Source organism: Oryzias latipes, chromosome 8 (assembly GCF_053564925.1).
Source record: "Oryzias latipes strain Hd-rR chromosome 8, Olatipes_Hd-rR_3.1".
NCBI lineage: Eukaryota > Metazoa > Chordata > Actinopteri > Beloniformes > Adrianichthyidae > Oryzias > Oryzias latipes.
Genome location: NC_136244.1, coordinates 16795655 through 16818060, shown reverse-complemented (window position 1 = coordinate 16818060; position 22406 = coordinate 16795655). Strand labels below are relative to the sequence as shown.

At 40.3% G+C, this 22406-nt stretch overlaps 2 protein-coding genes across 2 annotated transcripts in view; one reads left to right on the top strand and one right to left on the bottom strand.

Annotated features, from left to right (window-relative positions):
• coro7 (coronin 7) overlaps positions 1–22406 on the top strand; it is an 83720-nt gene that overhangs the window by 43780 nt on the left and 17534 nt on the right. The window lies entirely within an intron of this gene.
• Positions 449–18257, bottom strand: vasnb (vasorin b). Its single transcript, XM_011478176.4, has 3 exons — positions 18118–18257; positions 13424–13480; positions 449–4167 (listed from the first exon to the last, which is right to left on the bottom strand). Exon 3 carries the CDS (start codon positions 4134–4136, stop codon positions 2100–2102), a length of 2037 nt encoding a protein of 678 aa, XP_011476478.1. The 5' UTR covers positions 4137–4167; positions 13424–13480; positions 18118–18257; the 3' UTR covers positions 449–2099.

The following is a 22406-nucleotide window of genomic DNA, read 5'->3' as shown; positions in this document are numbered from 1 at the left end:
TAGTATAAGGGGTTTTATATCATAGTTTTAACTTCCATTTTGCCTCTAACTCACTGCTGATAAAATAGTTTAAAACCTCTATAAATCCTACACTGTAAAAATAGTAAAAATGCAAGCAGTGGGTCAGGAAGGAGTTTTTGTCATTTATATAAAGATAGCACCATTTTTTTTATGTCATTTAGAGTCACTAGTATTAATGCCCCTTTTTTCTCACTGCTCCTTTGTGTATTAGTGCAGCCCTGTATAACTGATTGCATATTTATTCATGCTTTTACACAAACCCTTCTGCAAACACCCTGCTGTCCTTGAATGTTCCCACTGGCAGCTGAAAATGCGTTATTAAGAAACATTTCCAGTATTTCTTCCTCCTTCATTGTCTTAACATCATCATCTTTTTCACAGATAACATTTTTCTAGGAAAAAAAATGAAGAAAGCTGTAGCCAAAACTTTATTTTCAGTATTCATTTAATGATAATTTTAGTTATTTTCCATTTATACAAATAAATTCACATAATAAAAAAAACAAACAGCAAATATCAACAGTTTCCCAAAGTAAACAGGGAAAATTAACAGTCACATTGAAAATACTTGTGGTTATCCTCAATGTTTTATATTTTACAAAAAAAAATATATTCCAGTTGCATTTCTGAGTTCGAAGTTATTTTCTTTGTATGGAAATTGGAAGCGGTGCGGTTTTGGGGGTTTTGAGGACTTCTTGGAATTTGAATATATTCAGAGAATGACTGATAGTAACTTTTCTTCTGGAGGTTTTCCTTTTTTTTGCACAAGACAGAGCATGTACTAGCTTGATCACGGAGATGTAAACACACATACTTTTAGAGGCACATAATTCCTTTAACTCGAAATTTGAAGATGTGGATCACATCACTCCATCAAACTATTTTCCAGCGGATCTCTGCAAATTTTCTGCCTCAAACACACCATTGTGAAGTTGAATAACAGGCGGGATACAAGTGAGCAAAAGCACAACTTTTTCTCATTAAAACAAAAGTGCATCCAAGATCACAAACATTTAGGAACTATCCGTTAATAAAAGTTTATTAGTTTGCATGTTTTCAGCCAAATAAAGTAGCAAATAAAGTGTGTTGTGTATGACAGAAAATCAATAAATAAAGCCATAAAAGATTATTTTTCCTGATTTCTTGTTATCTAAGCATTTACTGTAAAGTATATAAGAAATGACAGCACTGGATGGTGAACTGAGCTCAGTCAAATGACTCCCTTTGTACCTTGTTGTAATCCTGCCGGCTCTCTGCTTTTGTGAAGGCAAAGCCCGCCAAGGGCTTCAGCGTAGAGAAAGGGATTTAGCCTCGACTCAGACCAGACTCACTTCTACTTAGACTGTCTGATATTATCCAGGGAAAGCTTTTTAGCTATAACCTTACTGGTACCAAATGGGTTTTAATCTTCAAAGATTTTAATCTGAATTTTCCTTGGCTCTTGTATCACAGAAAAGCAACAAAACAAAAAGTTGATGTGCGGGTAAAGTGTGAGGGTTTATCATTTACAGTTTTGCACAGTAAAAAAGATATTTTACAATATATAACAGGAAACATAGCTTTCGATCCAAATATTTACAACAGGTTTCTTTCCTTTGCTCAACTTCATTTGACATCTCAAAGATAATTCACAGCATTCGTTGATCCCTTTTGGGGTAGCACAAGATTTACCGGACACTGCAGAAACACTTGACAGAACAATTTGTAGGGCCCCTTTGATCTAGACAGCCAACAAATCTTGTTTGAGAACATTTGCAGTACATATAAAGGAGGAATTATGCCTAAATGTGTTTCAGCATTTCACCATCAGACCCAGCCTCATAACATAAAAACTGAATTAAAGTCTGTAAATTTTATTTAAGTCCGAAGTAGAGGCACTTTGAGGCCTTTCAAAGGGCCTTTAAAACTCTTTCTAATATCTGCTAGGATGACCAAAGGGCGGTGTGTTAAATATTGTCCAAATTCTTCTTTGCTCATGGTGATATTGGTCTTTCCAATTTTAAGCAGTAGCTCCTGTACTCCATACTCCACTGGGAGGAACACAGCTAAAGAAAAGTCCTGCTCCTTACATCTAGCTGTCAAAAGTAGGGAGGCTTGTGTGATGGCATGATGTTATTCGATGCACAGTGATCTTGTAGAAGCAGTACATATTCCAGTCCGCCGTTTTGAACAGCAGGTTCAGGGTTCATATGTTGCGGCTGCTTTTGAGGCAATGCGCCATTGTCTAAGCCAGCTTTAACTCCATCCAGCTCTAGTTGGGACGGCTCACAGTCTAAGTCCATGTGGCCTTTCCCCTTCTTCCAGCGAAGGTAGCAGACCACTCCAATGGCTACTGCTATCACCACCAAAATAAGTAAGATAGCTGTTGCTGGCACCAGAGCAGTAGTTGGAGGAGAGGGAGAAGTCGTGGCAACATTCTTTCCTGTGATGGTTTCAGGGTTTGTGCGTGCTTTGGTGCAGACACTGTCTGTGCCAATAGGCGCACCAAATGGGCTTACGCATATAGAGTAGATGGAATTGGGATGTAAGCCTCTGAGCGTGTACTCCGAGATAGATTTTGGAAGACTGAGCTCTCTTGGTCTTTGGTCTGAACCAGACAGGTTGCGGTAGGTTATGCGAATCCCACTGAGATAAGGTCGCAGTTCAATGTAGCGGTGGAGGTTCAGACAGATTGAGGTTCCGGTTGGTTGACGTAAAGTGATGTCAGGTTCGTCTGCTGTGGCTGTTGCTTCAGGAGATTCTGGTTCAGGTGGGGAAGGCAAAGATTCGTTTTGGATTTCACAATACATTCCAGATGTTCCATGTGGACAGGTGCATTCTACCTGTCCATGCTCATGAAGATGGCAAGTACCCCCATGTAAGCAGGTTTGAGGGGGGCAGAAATGCTCCTTGCTTTTGTCCAAGGTTTTGATGCTGGAAGATTCAGTGACAAAAGGTGGTGTAATGTCATCTGGATTGGCAGTATCCTTGTGTACTCTACCAGCTTTAGTAGTGGTTGGCAAAGTAGTGACAGGAACAGAAGTGGTTGTAGTTGTACTTTTGATGGTAGTGGTGGTGACTGTAGTTGTACTTGGACAGCCAAAGTCACTGTACTTTAGTGCTGTTAATAACTTTCTAGCGTGGCTCAGAGGGAAATGACAGCGAGTTTCAGCTGTTTTTTCCAGGATGATACCCTGATCTGTGAGCCATCTTGGGAACCAAACTAAGTTGCAGAGGCAGTTAAAGGGATTTTGAGCTACTCTGAGCTTTTTGAGGTTAGGCAAAAGAAGAGGAAACTCTTCAGGGAGGCCATGTAAACCAAGGCTGCTAATATCCAACTGATTCAGCTCCTTGAGGTTCTGCAGGTCGTCAGCCTTTAGAGGGTTCATTGGATTTCCAGCTACGCTAAGGTACAGCAACCCAGGGATTTCCTTTACGCCTGATGGAAAAGATGTGAAATGGTTTCCTGAAATGTCAAGCTCATGGAGATTCTTTAAATGTTTCAGGAGATGGTCATTCACTCTGGTAAGCCCCACACTAGCCAATTTAAGGGACTCCAAGTTTGGTGTTTTGAGGTCTGAAGGGCTCAAAGTTGGTAAGAGGTTATAACTAAGGTCCAGAAGTAACAGTCGGGGCATTGAGAAGGTAAATGGATATTTTAACATGTTATTTTGCAGCTTGAGTTCCAGAAGGTTTTCTAGGCCATCAAAGGCTGCTGGATGGATGGTCGTGATGTGATTGCTGTATAAATAAAGACGCTCAAGCTTGGACATACCATGAAAGCAATCCTCAGAAATGTGGGTTATCTGGTTTGATGACAAGTCCAGATTTTTCAAAGAGGTCAATGGTTCAAACACTCTATCAGGAAGTTCTGTCAACTTATTCTGGCTGAGGTCAAGTAATTCCAAGTCCTGTAAATTGCTAAAATCCTCACGTTTGATGACTTCAATTCTGTTGTTGAATAAGTAGAGGTTCCTTATGGCTGGATGGATATCCTTGGGAAAGGCAGGTGAGTATCTCTGGTGACAAAATATGGAATCTGGAAGTTGACAAGAGCAGCTTTCTGGACACTCACTGGAAAAAATGGCGTCTGGAATGGTGAGAAGGAGCATGAGTGAACAAAGAAAGATCTTCATGGTGCAAGAATTTCCTCTTTCCTTGCTTGGCCTAAAAAAAAGAACAAATAACAATTTAATTAAAAACAGATGTTTTCCAAAAGCAGTTAATACAAATTAACTCAATGTCAACAAAGGTTGGGGCTAAAATATCATTTTTGGTTGTTTAGTTTAGACATTGACTCATACGGCTTTTTTTTTTCACAAAGGCATATTGTGATAGGTTGAACTTATTTGTAATAAGATTTCTAAAGCACTGAACCTTTCCTTCGGAAAGAAGATTTCTCAGCAAAACTTTGTATAATACATTTACAAAGTATTGTCTTTTCTGGCACTCATCTCAAGCTGACTAAAAGTCCAATTATGTTTGTAATGATTTGCATCTCATACATTTTTATTTTTTTAAGCTCAAATTCTAAAATCAGCCTCACAAATGACTTTCCTTCTTTGGTCTTACAGCCTATGCCTGAGATAATGTGTTAAATATGTGAGATAGGAACTAGTGAAACAGCTCACGCAGTTGTTTAACAACAAAATAATTTTATGCAATTATCTAACCATCAAGTTATAGCTGCAGCAAATTATAAGGTTGGATCAGGGTTTGAGACAGAATTTCAGTAAATCTTCATTAACAAGAACTTCTTCTAGTTGGACTTATGGGTTTCATTTTAAGGTTTAGGCTTCTAAGACAGTTAACTCCAATGTCAGGACTTTGAAGGATAGTAGAAAGAAGGGAGAGGGAAATGTTTGAGAGATAAGAAGACACCAGTTAAGAACAGTAAGTTTATTATCAGCTGTCAAGTAAGATGCCCTTGAAGAAAGAGACAGGATGGGTTTGTTTTGCTCATTTTTTAGCCAAGTATGTAGAAGAACTACATTTTATTTTTCCTTCATCCATAATCAGAGTCACTGACTTGTGTATTTTATGTCATACCTATACGTTGAAAAATTGAGATGTATTGGAAAAGAACGGGCTGTGGATCTCTCCTAAATTGTTTCTTGAAATTTATGATGTTGCTTCTTCAAGCGCTGTATTTTGGCCAACTGGAGGGTCTATTCTTTAACGCCTTAAATGGTTCAGTTCTTGATCTCTAAGCTGCACAAACAGCAAAGCCAAGTATGTGTGAGCCACACTTTTACGTAGATGAGGAACATGCTGGGGTCCAGGATGCCAGAAGTTCTGAATGCTTTATCTTATTCGCTCCCTTTTCACACTTCTTACAAGTACATTTTCAAACTTGCATATTGTTCACTTTATTATCAAACAGATTAAAAAGGTCGACACACAATAGGATTTATGTTTCTTGGTATCTTAGACATATAATTGTCCTCTTGCTGTTTCAAAATGGCTTTAAAACATTACTTTGTTTTCAACAAGAAGGATTACCACTATAGTAAAACTATAGTGTTTGTTTTTTTACCCCTTTATCACATATTTCTTTCTGTTCATTGTTGAAATTGTAACGTTTTCCCCTTTTCTTGCCTTTCTTCAGGTCTTATATAAACAAAGCTGCTCATTTGTTTCCAGTGGGACTCTGTGGTAAATGGCATGAAAACACCACCCATCTGCAGTAGCTGTGCTGATTCTCTCAGAAATGGAAAACCTTGCTGAAAAATAATGACAATGTCTGACGGCTCTGTTTTGCTGCTGGCTCCAAGTGAATGAGCAGCAGAGGTGAGGGGTTGCAGTTAAACTACAATTTATACCCAGGGGCTGGGGGGGCAAGTCATGTTGACTCATTAGTAATTTACAGACCTCTGCAAGGTTATGGTTGGCTGGGGAGAAATCCAAACTAAGAGTATTATATTTGCTTTTGGGGCAAATAAAATTGTAATCACAGATAAAGACATAGAGGCTTACTGAAAATGGTGCTGATTCACGGATGTCTTAAAGTTGTTCAAAAGGGGCAAGCAGAAAAGATGACCACATGATTGTCTTATTGTATACTGTATAAAGAACGACAGAAAATAAAAGGATTTGGAAGATAAACAAGAGATTTAAGGGAAGGGGGAGAATCAAACAAGAGCTGGTCTCAAGTTTTCTATCAAGTTGACAGTAGCAGAAAAAAAGTTGAGTTTATCTTTGTTTTAAATGGATTACATAAAGTGCAACTTTGGAACTAAAAACAGACTTTTTACCTGGCAAAACCAGTTAAAGCTGAACTGAAATGTACAGTAACATCAAGGGAGTTTTAAAAAGAGAATAAGCCAAGAGTTAAAAACAGAATATTTTCCTTAGAATCTCTTAGTGGTATTGCTCCTCCATGGGGCAGATTGCTTGTTTGAGCGGGTCTCATCTCTACTGGGCCGGGCCCATTTAATAACTCAGCAGAGGAGAGACAGCGGTGGAGGTGGACGGGGAGGGATTCAGCCATTGAATATTGCAAGATCACAGATAAGGTGGAACTTGAGAGGGCTGAGTCCACTGTTTTCTTTCTATCTGGATGCAAGCGACTTGTGCGGATCGGTTACAAAGATAAGACACAGCTGCACTGTCACTGGTGTATGGATCCAAGTTGCACTTTCGTGTTGACTGACTGCTGTGAGTGCGGGGTGGGGGGTGGGGGGGGTGCAGAGATAGGAGACACACAAGTCTTGTAATCCTGCACAAAAAGGAATGCCCCCTCCCTTCTTGCCTTCCTCCTTTCTAGTGTTGTAATTTCCTTTTCGCTCCCCTGTGCACTTGAGACATTCCTGAGAGAGGCAGCAGCTGAGTTTGAAAATGCCAGCTCGGTTCTCTTATTGGCATTTCCAGATTAACCCCAAGCTTTGATGAGATTTCTAATGCGACAAAGATTGAAGAAACCCAGCCGAATCTTCAATGTGTTAATCATATGGAGTAAATGTTTTGATTTATGCAAATCACAGCACTCAGTGATCTACGTACATTCTAGTGCTTTGATAAGAAAATTAAGAAGCATAAAAACTCTGATTTCTCATTGTTTTGTCTAAGCTTTGTACTTTTTTTAAATAAGAAGGAAAAGAAAACACCAACAGGGTAGCTGCAAAGATAAGAGCAATTTTCTATCAGCAGGGGCACCAGAGTCAATAAAGCTTAGTTTTGGTAGCTTTAGCGATTAAATCCCAGCAGCCTGTGTCAATAGTTTTTCTCTCCTCAGATGCAGGGCAATAGGACGGGGTACCAACAATGTACAGGCACATGACAGAGGCAGAAATTAAGAGTTTATGGTGGCAACCAATGTTTAAAGATAAAACGGCATATTGCTTCTTCAGTGGAACCTTATCTTCTCAGGAAAATATTCTTGTATAGCGAGCAGTTGAGCATGATCTATAACGGTGAGGCTACAAAGGCCATCGCTTTTATCCATCAGCAGTGTCTGCACCACCAGCTGGACACAGTTACTCGCAATCCTGTGAGGTTATCTTTCATCGTGTGAAGAGGTTCAAAGGCAAAGTAGGAGAAACAAGCGTTGTGCAAATTATCAGAGGACAAAGACGTTACCCAAGACGGTTTCCAAGCATTAACAGGCAGACATCAAATTTCTTAATGGATGACTGTTGGAATGCATGCGACACTAAAGAATTCCTTCTATGGATTGAGCCAACGGACCATTAGTGTGCTGCCTCACAGCTTGTTGTACCTGTTAAACTACATTACCATAAGCAAACACAGACGGATGGAAGCATGAGGAGAATGATGCTCAGTGTCTTTTAGTCTGCAAGAATGGGATGCTCCGCATACTTGCAAACTGACTTCTCTTGAGAAGAAAAAACATGTTTTCCTGCATTAAAATTTCCTGCATTAAAATAAAAACTGAAATTAAAGCTGACCTCAACAATGCATCTGATTAATTTTTGCACCATCCATGTAAATAAAGACAAATTAAAAAGGCCAATAAATAAGATCAAATGTCCAAAAGCTACACCTGAGCTTGGTAAAGCAGCTGGAGATGGTGCTTGTAAACATGTTTCCTTTGCAAAGGTTTCACAGCATGATCGATAAAGAACAGAAAAAATGTGAAGGACTTTTGATGAAGACTAGAAATAATAGCTTTTATTTGTTTCTTGACTAGAGTACCAAGGAAGTTTTCAACTGAATTCAACTGGTAACTTGAACTGCATTAGTATTTTACTTGAATGGATATCTGTTGTGATGCATGATCTATTTAGAAAAGAATTATTAACAGACTCACAAAGTGCTACAGAGTTGTTTAAATAGCATCGGTCCTAAGAAGAAGCAAAACCTCTGCACAAGCAAGGCATAGGGCAACTCCTCGAAGTCAAAGGTCAGGCTCAGATTAGTGTTTCCACTTCTGCTTAATACTCTACGTCTTCTGTTGTAACTTGTGCTCCAGACAACACAGATAAGCAGCCCTGTTGGACATGTATACACACCTAGCTCCAGTTACATACAAATACACCTGAGTCGCGTTGGTCCCTCGTCTGAACAACAGGTGCTTTCACCTCCGCCCCAGGACAGCACGAAACCCAAAACCTCTGAAGTGTGTCTGAGTAAACGATGCAACTCGTGCCAATAAGAGACAGCAGACAAAAGAGGAAAGGAAGCCGACGGCGGTGGGCTGCCTGGCAGCCAAACCAGACTAGAGTTTGGTTTTTGGCAGCATGTGTGTAGTCTGCTTCAGCCTCCTCTGAGCTTTCCAGCGAAAAAAGTCATGCAGTACGAGTTCCAAACGGAAATTTGGGCTACTTCCTTCTGTGTTATTGCTGAAGGACAAGACGCAGTTTAGGAGATTCTAGATGCAATTTTGATTTTATCACAGCGTTCAGGAGGGGCGTCACAGGATGCCCCTGCAGTCTTCTTTCCTCTGTTTTTTGTCTTGACGCACAGTGTCCACTTGTTTTGTCTTAGTATTGACATAAGTCTTGCGTCAGTGCACCTTACCCTTTGACCTTTAGGGGACAGAGCCTTTTCCTTTATAAAAGCCACACTTCTGTCTGAGGTCCAGACCACAGGACACTCATGTTACAATCGGCACAAAGGGTTCCAGTGCACTACTGACAGCCTGAGCTTTGATCTGTTTTCTTAAGCGGTGTTTACACCAACAGCTTTTTTCAGTTTTCTGCCGCGTGTTTCTTACTCATCCCTTTCAGTCAGACACAACAATAAACCACAGCATTGCAGAGGTCACAGTCTACTTAGGCCAAAAATCTCAGCCACACCAGGAAATAGTAAATGTGACATTTTCGTTTCACATAGCTGGACTTTTCCAAATAATTTCATGTCAAATAATAGCCATACTCCTTCTAGAATGGAAACTTTTATTTTGACTAGTTCCCTAGAACTAATGCAAACAGCTGACAGGAAACTGTGGGCAACTTTACAATACACCTTTGAGTCCTCAAACAACTTAAGAGAACCAGGCCCTAAGCAGCAATGGGACAGGGTATTGTTTGTTCAGCGTTTGTATATTTGGCCTTTTAAAGTGACTGGACGGACCAGTTTTGTCAGTCAGCCACAAGCCGACAGTAGCATGCGCACTCCGACAGTCTGCCTTCCCGCATGACACTCATTCCAGTTCTGACAAGATTACGTTGCTGGGTTTCCATTTGGACACCATGATCCTTATCTACCTGTGATGGAGCATGAATGCTTCTTTCTTTTGCTCTTCTGTAGGTAAACTGTTCGTCGCGTGTTCTTGTTTTTTCGTGTCGCGTTGTGGTTCAGAATGAATTGGGCCAAAGGTGATTTCAGAGAGTGTCAAAAGCAGCAACAATCAATCGGTGGATCATGTGTCACTTGTTATGACAGGTTGTTTTTTAGTTACGATCATTTGGATTTAAAGAAGTTGACTTTTCCGTGCTTTTGGCAGCCTTGATTGTTGCCCCTTCTCGTCTTCCTTCTTTTCCTTGACAAGGCTATGACTGGAATCCAATAAAGGCAAATCTCCTCCACCTGCCACAATAGCCCTACAAGGCCTCACTCATTAGGTTTGAGAGCTCAGGGCAAAGTATGGTGGTAATCGTATGGCCAACGGGAAACTTGTTTACGCTGTGGAATGCATTTACACTTCAGACCTAGCTGCGGGTTCTGAAGAGACAGATTGACAACCCACAACAAGTCAGCAAACTTTTCTCCGGTTTGATTCTTACATTAAATGTTGACGTTTAAATCTCAGTTTTTGCTCTTTCGTCTTTGGTCTCAGAAGTCCCTTTCAAGAAAAAAACTTTCCAGGATGTCCATGTTTATTAGTCAGTGATCATCTGTCTTTCTTCAACAAAATCCTGATTTCAAGGAAGTTATTGTACCTGTTTTTCAGGCCCCTGACCCACACCCACTTCTTATCTAAGAATTTCAGTTTGAAATGTATCTTGTGTTCTGCAGTTTAAAAAAAAAACGTGGAGATGTACCACACACTAGATAAATGTGAACTGTAGATCGCTGGTGCTGATTAGAGTGTCACAAAGGAATTTATTGTGAAACGATTGCCTGTGCTGGTCTTGTGCCAGCATTGGGGGAGGTCGCTTGGCAAGCCAGAAGTCAGGCGGAAAGCTCCCTCAGCGTTGACATGCCTCCCCTACATGGCCTGAGGTACCCTGTGATTGCCTTCTCAATCAAGACTGATGTGTTGTTTGTCAACATGTTTGTTCAAGGGACTTTTTTATTGACAACATTAAAAAAAAATCTTGTTAATAAAACTAAATTACCTATCCGAAAATGGCTCTAAAATTTCACTTGTAAGACAAAAAAATACATTTCCCTGCTGTGTAAGGGTGTTTAAAGACCTGAAGAGTCTGAAGCATCACAACTGACCTATTACAGTTGGCCTGCAGCTGCTGTGGCTGCATAAATATTCCTCATATTAGTCCCAAACAAAGACGAGGGGGAAAGGAAGTGAGGAGATCAGTGATACAAGTGGAGGAATAAACATGTGAGCCCACTTTTCCCTTTAGGGTGTCATTAGGCAGAATTCAAGACTTCCATCTGCTGACTGCACCTCTGTCTGACTGCCTGCAGGAAGCATTTTATATCAAACTATCAACACTAATACACAAAAAAATTGAAATATTTAAAGTACTTTTAGTCTGTCCATGTTGTGATGCTGTCAAATCCAATAAAGATGCTCATATATATTTCTAAAAGACATAGAGTTTGGTCTGTGTTAAGGCTAATTCAGCTGCATAAGCCCATTCAAAAAACAAAGAGCGTTTCTGTGTGTGGTTTTTAGCACAGATCTGTTCTTTTTTGCCATATATAATGTGTATATTTTAGGTTTACCAAATGCTTTGTGAGCATTGAGCAGCAATTTGTCAACATGAGGAGTAGCTTGTTTGCTCTAATCCAGTGTTTTTCAACCAGTGTGCCGCGGCACACTAGTGTGCCGTGGGAGATGGTCAAGTGTGCCGTGGAAAATTGCCCTCATTAACTGATCTAAAAACATTTCCCATCTCCAGGATTTCAGCTCTGTGTTCATCCAAACAGGCCCTGATAAAACACTGAGGAGTTAGGAATATAAAAGATCGTAAAATACTTTTTCTTTGCGTTTATTTTATTTTATTAAAGACATTTTGATAAGAATGACCGTACCGCAATTCAGCTGCAGCTCCGGCTGTATTTGGGAAAAGTCCCGTCCCTTTGACTGTCTCCACCAATCATTCTTGAGGGGCTTAATCACATGTCATCAGTCTGACCAATCAGAAGTGGTTAAAGTCTTCACTTCCTTGTCCCGATTTAGCTCGTAAAGTCGCTCAGTTCTAACAAAAATACCAGCTAAAGCTCGTCTTTTGCGCTGTAGCTTTCCACAGAATCCGGTATCAGACCGTGGAACAAGTGAACAAAACAATGAAGCTCCGAAAACCGATCTCCGGCCGTTTTATGCACTACATCTCCCATGATGCATTGGGTTGTGAGAGTGACAGGGCACAAGGAGATCTGTCGTTAGACGTCTTGAAACCAACGAACACACATCAAACTATTTTTAAATCTTCTAACTTAACTTTTATTGAATCTTTTAGAAAAAAACAGCTGCAGTTTCCAGCTTTTTCTGCAACAATTATCTCAAAAATGCATGTGAGATTGTGGAGGGGCTGTAGATCAATACAGACTATGAGTTTATCCTTCTTTTTTTTAATTTTTGGATGCTGGTGTGCCGCGGGATTTTTTTTAAGGTTAAAGTGTGCCGTGGCTCAGAAAAGGTTGAAAAACACTGCTCTAATCAACACATAGATGTTATCGAGTCCAATAGATCTCCAGACTGCAACACATGCGCAGACCCGTTTGCTTGCCTATTTTGTTTTAAAGAGATACTATCATTATTATTAATTATGGATGCATATCGTTTATTGATTACCATGTTTGGGTTTTTATTTCCGATTCAGAGCTTTGTCATGGTTGGTTACATATGTTAGCCGCATGAGATTTATTAAAAACATTTTTTATAATACTTTTAGAAAAATTAAGCCAGTATGTGCTGATGTTAAAACTCTTTCAATGTATAAACAGAGGCAGTGTTAACACTGAGCCATTGTCTGCATGGCAGATCATTTACAGAAAGCAGATACACAAAATCTGAAGAATGTGGGCACAAGTTATACAGAAAAAAATCAATAGCAGGAGAACTTCCCTGTTCAGTCTTTCTTTGTTTTCTAAGCTGAGGTTAGAACTAGGATGAATAAGTAGAGAATAGGCAAGAATAGGTATGTGTATCTAGAGGCCCAAAGCCAGAATGTGCATCAGTGCATCTTTCTGTCACACTTAAGTGATAGATAGCCCTACACCCAGGCAAGAAGGAAGGTGAAGGGTCATGAGGGGTGTGTATTGAGGATCAGTCATGCCCTGACAGCCAACCATGAAAAAAACTCTGTAGTTTATCCATTTATCAATGCATTTTCTATCCCTGCTTCACTTAAATTAGAGTTTTAACAGTTATCTGGTTCATCCCAGGGTCATGAATGCACACAGAGATTCACTGGAATCATAGTTTTTATTAGCCACCTAAGGGCGATAGTTTGTAAGAGCAGAAATCACTATCAAAAACACGCACTCAACACAGAAACAATTCTGCATCCCAAATGTAGGAATGATTAAGTCTTTCATTTAACATTTTTGCCGCAGTAAAATCCATTCCTGAACCTTATTTCATGTTGTATCTGTGAACTGAAAGTCTCGATAACCAGTGAGCATGATAAATAGAGGACTAATGGAATGTTGTTTATAATTCTGAAGGCAAATATTTAAACTTTCCAAACGAAAAATGCAACCTTACCTTGGCTGCCTGACATCCACAATGCTAAAGTCTTTTGGACATGTTACTAACTTACAGCTACTGACCTGTGTATAAAACCTGTCAGGTTTGATTTCTTTAATTTAATGTACGTGTTTCACCTACCCAATGAAGATGCTTCCTCCTTCGCTCCCTCTCCAGCCTTTCAATGGTATTCTTTCCCTGGAAGAAACACAGGAGTTACACCTGTTATTTATATATGTTGCAACTTTCTTGGTCTCACTTCGCTGGAATCCAGTCCCGCTGTCGTGCACTGATAATAGCGCCCAAACCGGAAGCATTTTTTTTTTTCTTTGTACCGTTTTATTTGTCAGATTCCAGCTTTTTGGAGTTGTAAGCAGAACAACAACGGGTCATGTGGCAACAAAAGAGGATGAAAGAGCTTAGAGGAAAGAATCCAGGCCAACGGCTCTCCACTCTGTCAGCACCTCATCTTGAGTTATCAATCAGCATTGGCCTGAAAATTTGTGGAAGTTAACAGCAGTACGTTGAGTTTCCATACCCAAGTTATTGTCTCATCTGTTTTCTGTTTACGGTCTGTTGAATTTAGCTATGAGTCAGTATCGATTAAAGCTATCATAGATTTTAACTTGATTTTTTTTTTATTTTTTTAGTAAATGAACTGTGTGCATGCCTGCCGTCCCTCATTTCCAGCTTTTAATTTTATGCGACATCAGCTGCTCTGCAAAAACTTTGTAATAATTACCCACCGATTGTCTATGACAGAAACTCTTACTGTGCATGTTTTCTTTTATCCTTCATGCTTTTACGGGGTTATGGGGCTTATAAAGAATTGTTGGTTTTATTGTAAAACCCCACATTATGCAGCTTCTTTGTAAATATATTTTATTAGCCGGAGAGAGCTAGCTCCGTTGGTTTTTCTGGTAGAAGATTTTGGGTTTAACGAGTCGTCATTAAAATGGTTTGTTTTATTTATTTATTTCTGCATCACATATGTCGACTTTGTCGTATTGTTGAGTCAAACATGAGAAGCAAGAAGCACCTGAGGCTTGACTTTTGTACTGCTTCTGAAGTTGTTGCATAACACTTTGATTTTAGGGGCTCACTTTGATTTGTATAAATTTGTCTCTGCGTTGTTGTGAGTCATATTATATACTAGTAACCCTTTGATTGGAGTATAAATATTTACCCTTTTTTTATGGAACTCGGTAATCAAAACAGATGCAAATGCTTTTTACAGCTGAGTTTCTTGAATAACTGTTGACATCAGTCAACGGTTGTGTTGACGCCTCTAACGTTTTTTGGCGTCGGCTCTCCTGTCCATTCCCACCTTGGTACCATCGAGGCGCTGAGCTTTCGGAGCAATTCGAGGACGGTCAAATCTTTTCCTGCGGTCTGACTGTTTTCTGCTCGAGTTTATCGCAGTCACATGTCATGACTTGTGGCACTGTCACAGCCACCCTCCTGCCAGCTGCAGTGCTGAGTGATGAGGATTGCGGCGTTCAGACACAAACACGGGAACGCACAGATTTGAGCTCTAGGGCTTCTTCTGCCTCTGTAGCTGCCTGGGAGGCCCCAACTAGCAGGGCTGTCGTGTCATCCCAAAAACAACTTGAAATCGAAAAAGGGCAGTGTAAGGGAAGCAATATATATGAGACGCACAAGTGAAAGTGTGTAACTTTCTGGAAAGTGTTAGTGACCAGCTTCTAACGTCATGCTTTGTCCAACAATTTAGATGGGGGTGAGTGGAGTGAGCGTGCGCCCTTGGGTGGCTCATGCCCAGCTCGATCTGGTTCTGTCTCATCTCCTAATTACAGTGCTGGCCAGAAGTAATTACAACCTTAGATTAAGAGTCTTTTCTCTTTTTTTTACAGGCCCACTAAAATCCAGCAATTTGTGGTGGCTTTCTGGGATGAGCATCCTCCCTCTCCTCCTTCTCGTTCCCTCACTGCCTCACAGGAATTTGGGGGATTTTTTTTTTTTTTTTTGGCCCTTTTGCTGATTTTCCATCGGGTTGGAGAAGGATTATAAATTCAAGTGTAAAGCCTGACTGCATGGTGGCAGGCAAATTGGTCAAATCTGACTGGAGCGGCCATGACTCCGCTGATAAAACTTTGGGGAACGAATGATTTTGGGCCACTCCAAAGATTTCCAAACCCTTTGCATGTGTGTGTATATTTATGCTGGGTTTTGAAGTGGTTCTTCTGAACGCATCATTTGGCTGCATCGGCGAGCTCTTCTTCAATTTAGCTTGGCAGGCGTACGGGCTGGGGTTTGCCTCCGCATACCGCTGGTTCAGCATTGGTGGTTTAGGCTTTTGAAGCCAGCCATTTCAGTCAAGACGCCTCTTATGAGAAGCATCTCCAGCTTTTGAATGTCCACCAAACACAGCAACCCCCCCCCCCCCCCCCCCACACACACACACACACACACTGGGCTGCAGCTTTTGGGGGGTGTTGTGGTGAGGCCCTCACTTTCACGTGGTCATCGTGAAAATAAACACACGTTATACATGCTTGTTTCAACTTTCTGGCCTGTCAACTCTGCTCCCTCTGCTCACTGCGTCCAACTCCTCTCCTCACGTATCTGCTCCCTTTCCTTACCCAGGCCTCCTCGCCTCAGGCCCTGACTTTTAACCCTCTAATCCCCTTCATGCAGAGAGTAGGATGCTGCTGGCAGTCCCCCTAATTGGTGTAAAACTGAGCTCTGAGAGCCCTGCGTTCTCTGACAGCTCTGACACAGACAGGAGGGAGCATTCAAAGCAAGGAGCTGCGTTGTTCTAATAAGTACACCACCACCACAAAGCTGTTAAATGATGTCCAACAGAACTTTTAAAGGTTTAAAACCAACAACTGAAATGCCACAACCGCGTCGTGGTCAGCAGTCGATTTAGACATCACTGTTCTTTTTCTCTCAAGCTCTTCGGCGCAGATATTGAAATGCCAGCCTTGATTTTGTAAAAAAAAAAAAATGCGACAACACAAAGTTGGTAACCTGATTCCAAATGGATGGCATGCTTTCGACACCTCTGTGCTCAACCTTTCTAATGCTAAGTCCTCCTTGCTTCTTTCAGAAAATGGACCAAAAAAATCAATCTGTGACAAAAGTTTCCATCTTATAGTAGCTGTAAGCAGAGTTGTGCTACAAAGAACTGATCTCCTGTTTCTCCTCTTGTATGTACACAGATTGCATCAATTACACACGGTCAATGGCACAGTAGCCCCGTCTGCAGCATAATGACAGTCTGTGAGGGAGCACATGGCCGTGAAACAAGCAATTGAAATGAGGTAATAGAGCAGCTATTGGGGCACTTTGGTCTGCTAGTTCGCCCCCAGGAGAGCAGGTGCTTAGAGCTGCATGTTTTTAAAATACTATGTAATATCTGGTTAAAAGCTGGAGAGTTTTTGCACGGATTAAGCATCAGAAATTAAAGTGTAGTCATTGATTTGTTGGCCTGATTACATCAAATTGTGATGATGATTTCCTAATGGCCTGCTAAAAGCATCATTTTACTTTTTTACATTTTTATTTTTTTTAAATAACACACCCCAACTTTCCCTCCTAGGACTACATGGGTCAGCAGCTTGGATGTTTCTTCTGGCAAAAAAAAAAATTGGAAAGCCAGCAGAACGGGAAGCTCTCTGACAGTTACGTGTATCTTACTTTTTGGAAAAGTTATTACTCCAAACATGTTGAGTCATGTCACTTTATTGGATGTTAGTTTAGAGCTGGCATAGGTCATTCGGAGATTTAATCTTTCAGGAATTTGACCTCATCCCTCACTGCTCTGCTGCACTTGATGAAGGAAACTGACGTTTGTCTAATTTCTCTGTTTACCTTTCCTCATATCCCAGACTCGGTTTGATTCATTACTTCATACCAAAAAGTCTGAGCTGAAGTGCAGTAGTTCTTTGCGTGTTTTCGATTATAAAGCGATAATTTTATTGTAGTATTGTAAGTGTTTGATGGACATCTTTAATGATGCTGCGTGGCAGCGTTTTGGCTTTAATGTTTCTTGTGGGTTTTGCAGAAGTCAAATACATTTCCAAGCACATTGTTTTAATCAGAGCCTCTTAACTCATGCTTGTGTTGATGTCACATATTTATGAACACATGGTTTCCTCCTTGATTTATGCTGACCCAAAATGACCAGTTTTAAATATCTGACCTCTGTGACTTCTCTGCGTAAAAGGAGAGCGTCAGAGATCGTGTCCTGTTGAACTTTCTGTTGTGGGACGCTCCCCTGGGTCGTTCCAAAAACAGCTGTCCGCTGCGGCCAGCACGGCTCGGTGCGGTCTAGACACTAGGCTCGGTCCTTGCTGGCTGCACGGCGTCCTGCGGTCCAACACCCGCCCGCCTCATTACCGCCCCGACAACTCCTTCTCCTCCGCGCGCGCTCGCATTACTTTACGCATCACCAAGGAACGTGCTTTTTACTGAGCGCATTTGGGGGATGTGAAACATCAGCGCCCACATCCCTAATAAACGCTGCTGCCTCCAGTATTGCAGCTGTACAGCATCCATACATGTAGTTTACATTTTACAGAGATTACTTTACATGGAAAAGAGTTTGCATACTCTGCGTGTAGCGCACGCATAAGAAGAACACGACAAAATATCATATGCGTTTTGGACTTTTTTTTTTTTTTTTACTTTTTGTAAAATAACTTGTCATGCGTAAAGCTTTCCATGTGAAAGTTTTATTATCTCCCCAGTCTTGGTAAACTGATTCTAAACCCGGTCCAAACTACCAGAATAACTAACTTTACGCGCGCCTCTCTTAAATCCGCGGATGAAATCATTGAAATTTTACAGTCTATAAAGCAGAAAAATCGTACCTAGAACTCAGGAGAAGTTCTGTCGAGCCTTTCCAAAACAAGGTTACTTCATCGATGTGAATTCCAGACCTGGAAGTCCTCCGTGCGCGCTCGCGCGCTCTCTTCAAAGCAACTTTTTAAGAGTGAATTCTCAATCTTCCGAACAGTCCTCATCAAATCGCCGGAGAGATACACCAAGCCTCCACGTCAAGGAATGCGCGTAAGTGGCGAGTCTCCGGACAAAAAGCGCTTTATTGGCGAGCTCAGATGAGAGCCGAAGCGCAGGGATGGGAGGGGCGAGCTCAGGCGCGCACTCCGTCACGCACTGAGCAGCAACAAGCAGCTCACCTTGTCGCTTGGCTGAGTGCAGAGGAGAGAAATTCCAGCCTCCTTACAGTTCACTATTTCCTAATTCTTACCTGCATGACCTGTTTTAGCAGGAGACGTGACAGGTTTTGGCTCCAGGAAATGTACTACATAAGAGCTGCTGTTTATTAGTTTGTGTTTATCACTTAATAACAGATTCAAATGAAAGATTTAAGAGGGGCTGGTGTTAAAAGAAGTTGTTGCTTCATAAATGTGTTAAACGATTCCTCTTCCCAGATCCTACTTTAAACTGACAGAGCTGTCAAATCCCAACTAACCGTTGGCAACTTGAAGACTGAGTCAGTGTCAGCAGCAAGATATAGTAAGACTATAGCTCTCTCATGTGTACTTTCAAGCACGAGTCCCCGCATTGCAAGAAAGCCCGAGGCATCATCTTATTCACATTTGCATCGGATTCGATTGCACTTTGCTGCAGAGCATGTTTTCTGAGGTAGCGGAGGTGTGAGGATAATTTACGCCAAGCCAGGTTAGTCACTTTGGCAACACGGCAGAAAGAAATTGAGACTCAAGGACAATGATTCAGCATCAGCCCTCCCTGTGACCCCTAGGTGGTCGTGTGCATCTTCTGGAACCAACCCCCCACTTTCTGCACCCCTGAACAAGGGCTGTTGTAGTCCCACTCCTCGAGCCACATGCACTTTTTCTCCTAACAGTCCTAGGCTTTTTCTGCTTTACTCTCCTTCTGCTTTGGAGTTATTAGCCTCACAGCAAACACAGCATCTGTGAAGCATTACGGCCAATTATGTGAATAAAGAAATGAATTCACGCATATCCTGCATTGTCCAGATGTTGCTCCTCAGTATTTGCAGCAGCTACATTTAGCAGATTTAGGAGAAATAAGGAGGCAGGGGAAATAACTTTCGTTACTTTGTGAATGAGACTCTGTTTGAACTGTTGCTGCGGTGCTGATGCCTTCCAGGTGTACTGCAGGTAATTTATTTATCTCAGTGGTTCAGCTTGTTGATTGTGAGCGGGAACAGGGTCTCCAGTACTCTGAACTCCAGGACTGTTCCTTCTGCTTCTAGAAGCAGTTTTGAGGTATACAGACCTTTACTGAACCCAAATACGCAGTATGTTAACTCACTGGCAGGCAATAACTATGTATTTACTATAGTCTTGAAAATATAAAATAAATAGACCAAATTTAAATAGCTACAACTAATTTATTTGCAAGTAATTTCCTGTTTAATTAAAAGTAGCTTAAAATGTATTGTAGTGTTGTTTTTACCCTCAAATATACTGTTGGAAGTGCCTCTTACCACTTTTTTCTCTCTCAAATTATTATTATTTCACTTATATTTTATATAAATAAATGTATATTTACTGGAGCTACAATACTGTGTTTTCTTTTTGTAAAAAAAAAAAGTATAAACATTAAAGATGGGATTTAAAAAACATTTGGAGCCAAATCTTTTAAAAGTTACTTTTTTACTTTACTCTAAAATAAACGTGAGCATTTTTTTTTAATTTCTTGATTAGTCACCATATAATTTTGCCACTTTTATCAGTTTGATTGTTTTAGCTAAAATAAAGGAAACTTGTTGAATGTCACGTTTAATCCACGCTGTTTTGGTGAGCCAGAATTGTGTTCATGTAACCTTTTCCATATTTCTGTACTTTTACAGATTTTACAGGACATGAGTGCAGTTTGGTCAGAGGTGTAAATCACAGTCTAGTGGCTACAGTGCCGTCACCACATTGGGCTCCTAATCACCACGGCTCAGTAAAAGATGGGAAGGCAGCACATAACACTGCCCAAGGGAACCTATAAAACCCTGGAGTGGTGTGGAGCCAATTCCTGCCTGCTAATGGTTTAAAACAGGAGGCACTTAGTCATATCACCCCATACTGTAGGGGGGCTGTTCTTTTAATTTCACTTTTTATTCATCTATCACAGATAGGAACATTTTTTTCTGTTTCCTTTTTTTTTTTTTTTTTGGGAGAATTTTGCTTCTTCTCTCAACTTGTTAAAAGTTTACCAAATTAATCTTTGTCCGAAACCCAGATCCTTGTACAAAAAAATCACCCATTTTTATTTGTTGTGTTAAAATAGTCTGAAGTGAAGAAAAACAATTGAAGTACGTATAAAAGTCATTATTTTCAGAAAAAGTAAAAAGAAAGAAGTCATTGAGGTGTAACATGTTGATTCATAAATGTTGTATTCTTTTATTGTTAAAAAACTGTACATTTTTAATCCAAATATTGATCTATTTCTTTATATGCGGTACAAAGTTAGTCACTTCATCTTTTCTACATGCAAGGGCATCTAGAGTTTGAGTATTTGTATTTTGCAGTATTTTTATCCACTTTTTTTCCCAATTTTTACAGTTCATTTGTTTATTTATTTATTTTATTTCATAAAGATAAGTATGATAAAGATAAGTAAAGAAAATATGCTTTGATATAATAGTAATTTTTCAATTTTTTATGCTGGCCTAGACCAGCTTTGAATTTAGAATATTGTTCAAAAATCCCTTGATTCTAAAAAGCAAATGGTACAAAACTTAATGGATAACTTTCTCATATTTTGGCCCTTTACTGCCCCGTCTTTTTTTTTGAAGATCTTCCTTGTACAACAGAGAAGAAAAACCTCTTTTTGGCAAGTTTTCTCTGCTTTGATTTTTTACCACATCAGTTGTTCTCCAAAGGACAACCACAAGTGACCGCAACAACACAAACACAGTCCCACTGGACGCAGATCCTTAGGAGTCCTCTCTAAACACGGCCGTATGCTGAAACAATAGCGCGTCTTGGTTTAAAGCGTGTTTTGTTGTTCGCAGCATGCCTCCTTTAGGAACTCAAACAACAAAATTGTCTCTGAAAGACTGATGTGAAGGAGTCAGAATGAGAGACAGCTGAGGAGGAGGGTTTACCGCAACATGACACACACTGTCAGTTGACACAACAAGAACCTGAAAAACTGAACTTTGAATCATATTCATGCCAAAACCCCTTAGTTAAAAAAAACAAAAAAAATTAAGGGAAGCATCAGATTTCTGGAAGTGGCTTTTGCAACACATTTTAAAGCTAAACAATATGGCTTTGCAACCCAAATATTTTTTGGTAATGTCATAATTTTTCCAGAAAGAAGCCCAAACAAGACTTTTCTTTTTGTTAGAGCTGCAAAGGAATATTTTAGGATTGTTACATTGAAGGTTTTATCAAATATTTTCAGGCAAGGAGTAGATCAGGTTTAAATTTACACTGTTAAACTTTATCTGCATGGACATGGAAATGCAATAAATGTTGGGACAATCACGAACATTGAGGTAGAGAAGGAAAGTCTTCCTATTAGGAGGGCATGGAAATCATTTTGGGATGAAACTTTTATTTCTTCCATCCTCCCCTTGTTCTTCAGATGCTGCAGTGAGTTTTTATTAAACATCTAAGAACATCGTGGAAAGTGTATTCATTTCCATAATTCTATTCAAAAAATTAAACTTTTGTAGAGTATAGATTCAGGGCTCACTGTTTAATTAATTTCAAGTATTAACTTTTTTACCTAAACTGGGATTCCAGCTCATGAAACCCACAATATTTTAAATCTGCCCAAATTTTGCAGGATATAAATATTTTAAACTGAGTTTCAACAACTAATCATCTACTAAGCTCAAAGCACCTGCCAAGGTGTCATTAAATTTGTTTCGTTTGGTTTAGTTGTCTCCGTTTGGTTCAATATGAGGAAGACTACAGAGTTGACAACTTGCCAAAAGACTATCATTGATCCTCTCCATAGTCTGGGTAACCTAGAAAAGGAGGCTGGAGGCAGAATGGCACAATATGGCAGGAGAAGATGCACCAGCAAAAGAGACGACCGCTACAAAAGGACAAGATTCAAGAACCTTCAGACATCCAGAAAGAGTGGAATAAGGTGGAGGAACAGCTTCAAAAAAAAACAAACTGCTTGAGGTCCACTAGGAAAT

What these genes read in the sequence shown, in the direction of transcription:
- vasnb (XM_011478176.4), bottom strand. Translation starts at nt 4,136, where the DNA reads ATGAAGATCTTTCTTTGTTCACTCATGCTCCTTCTCACCATTCCAGAC.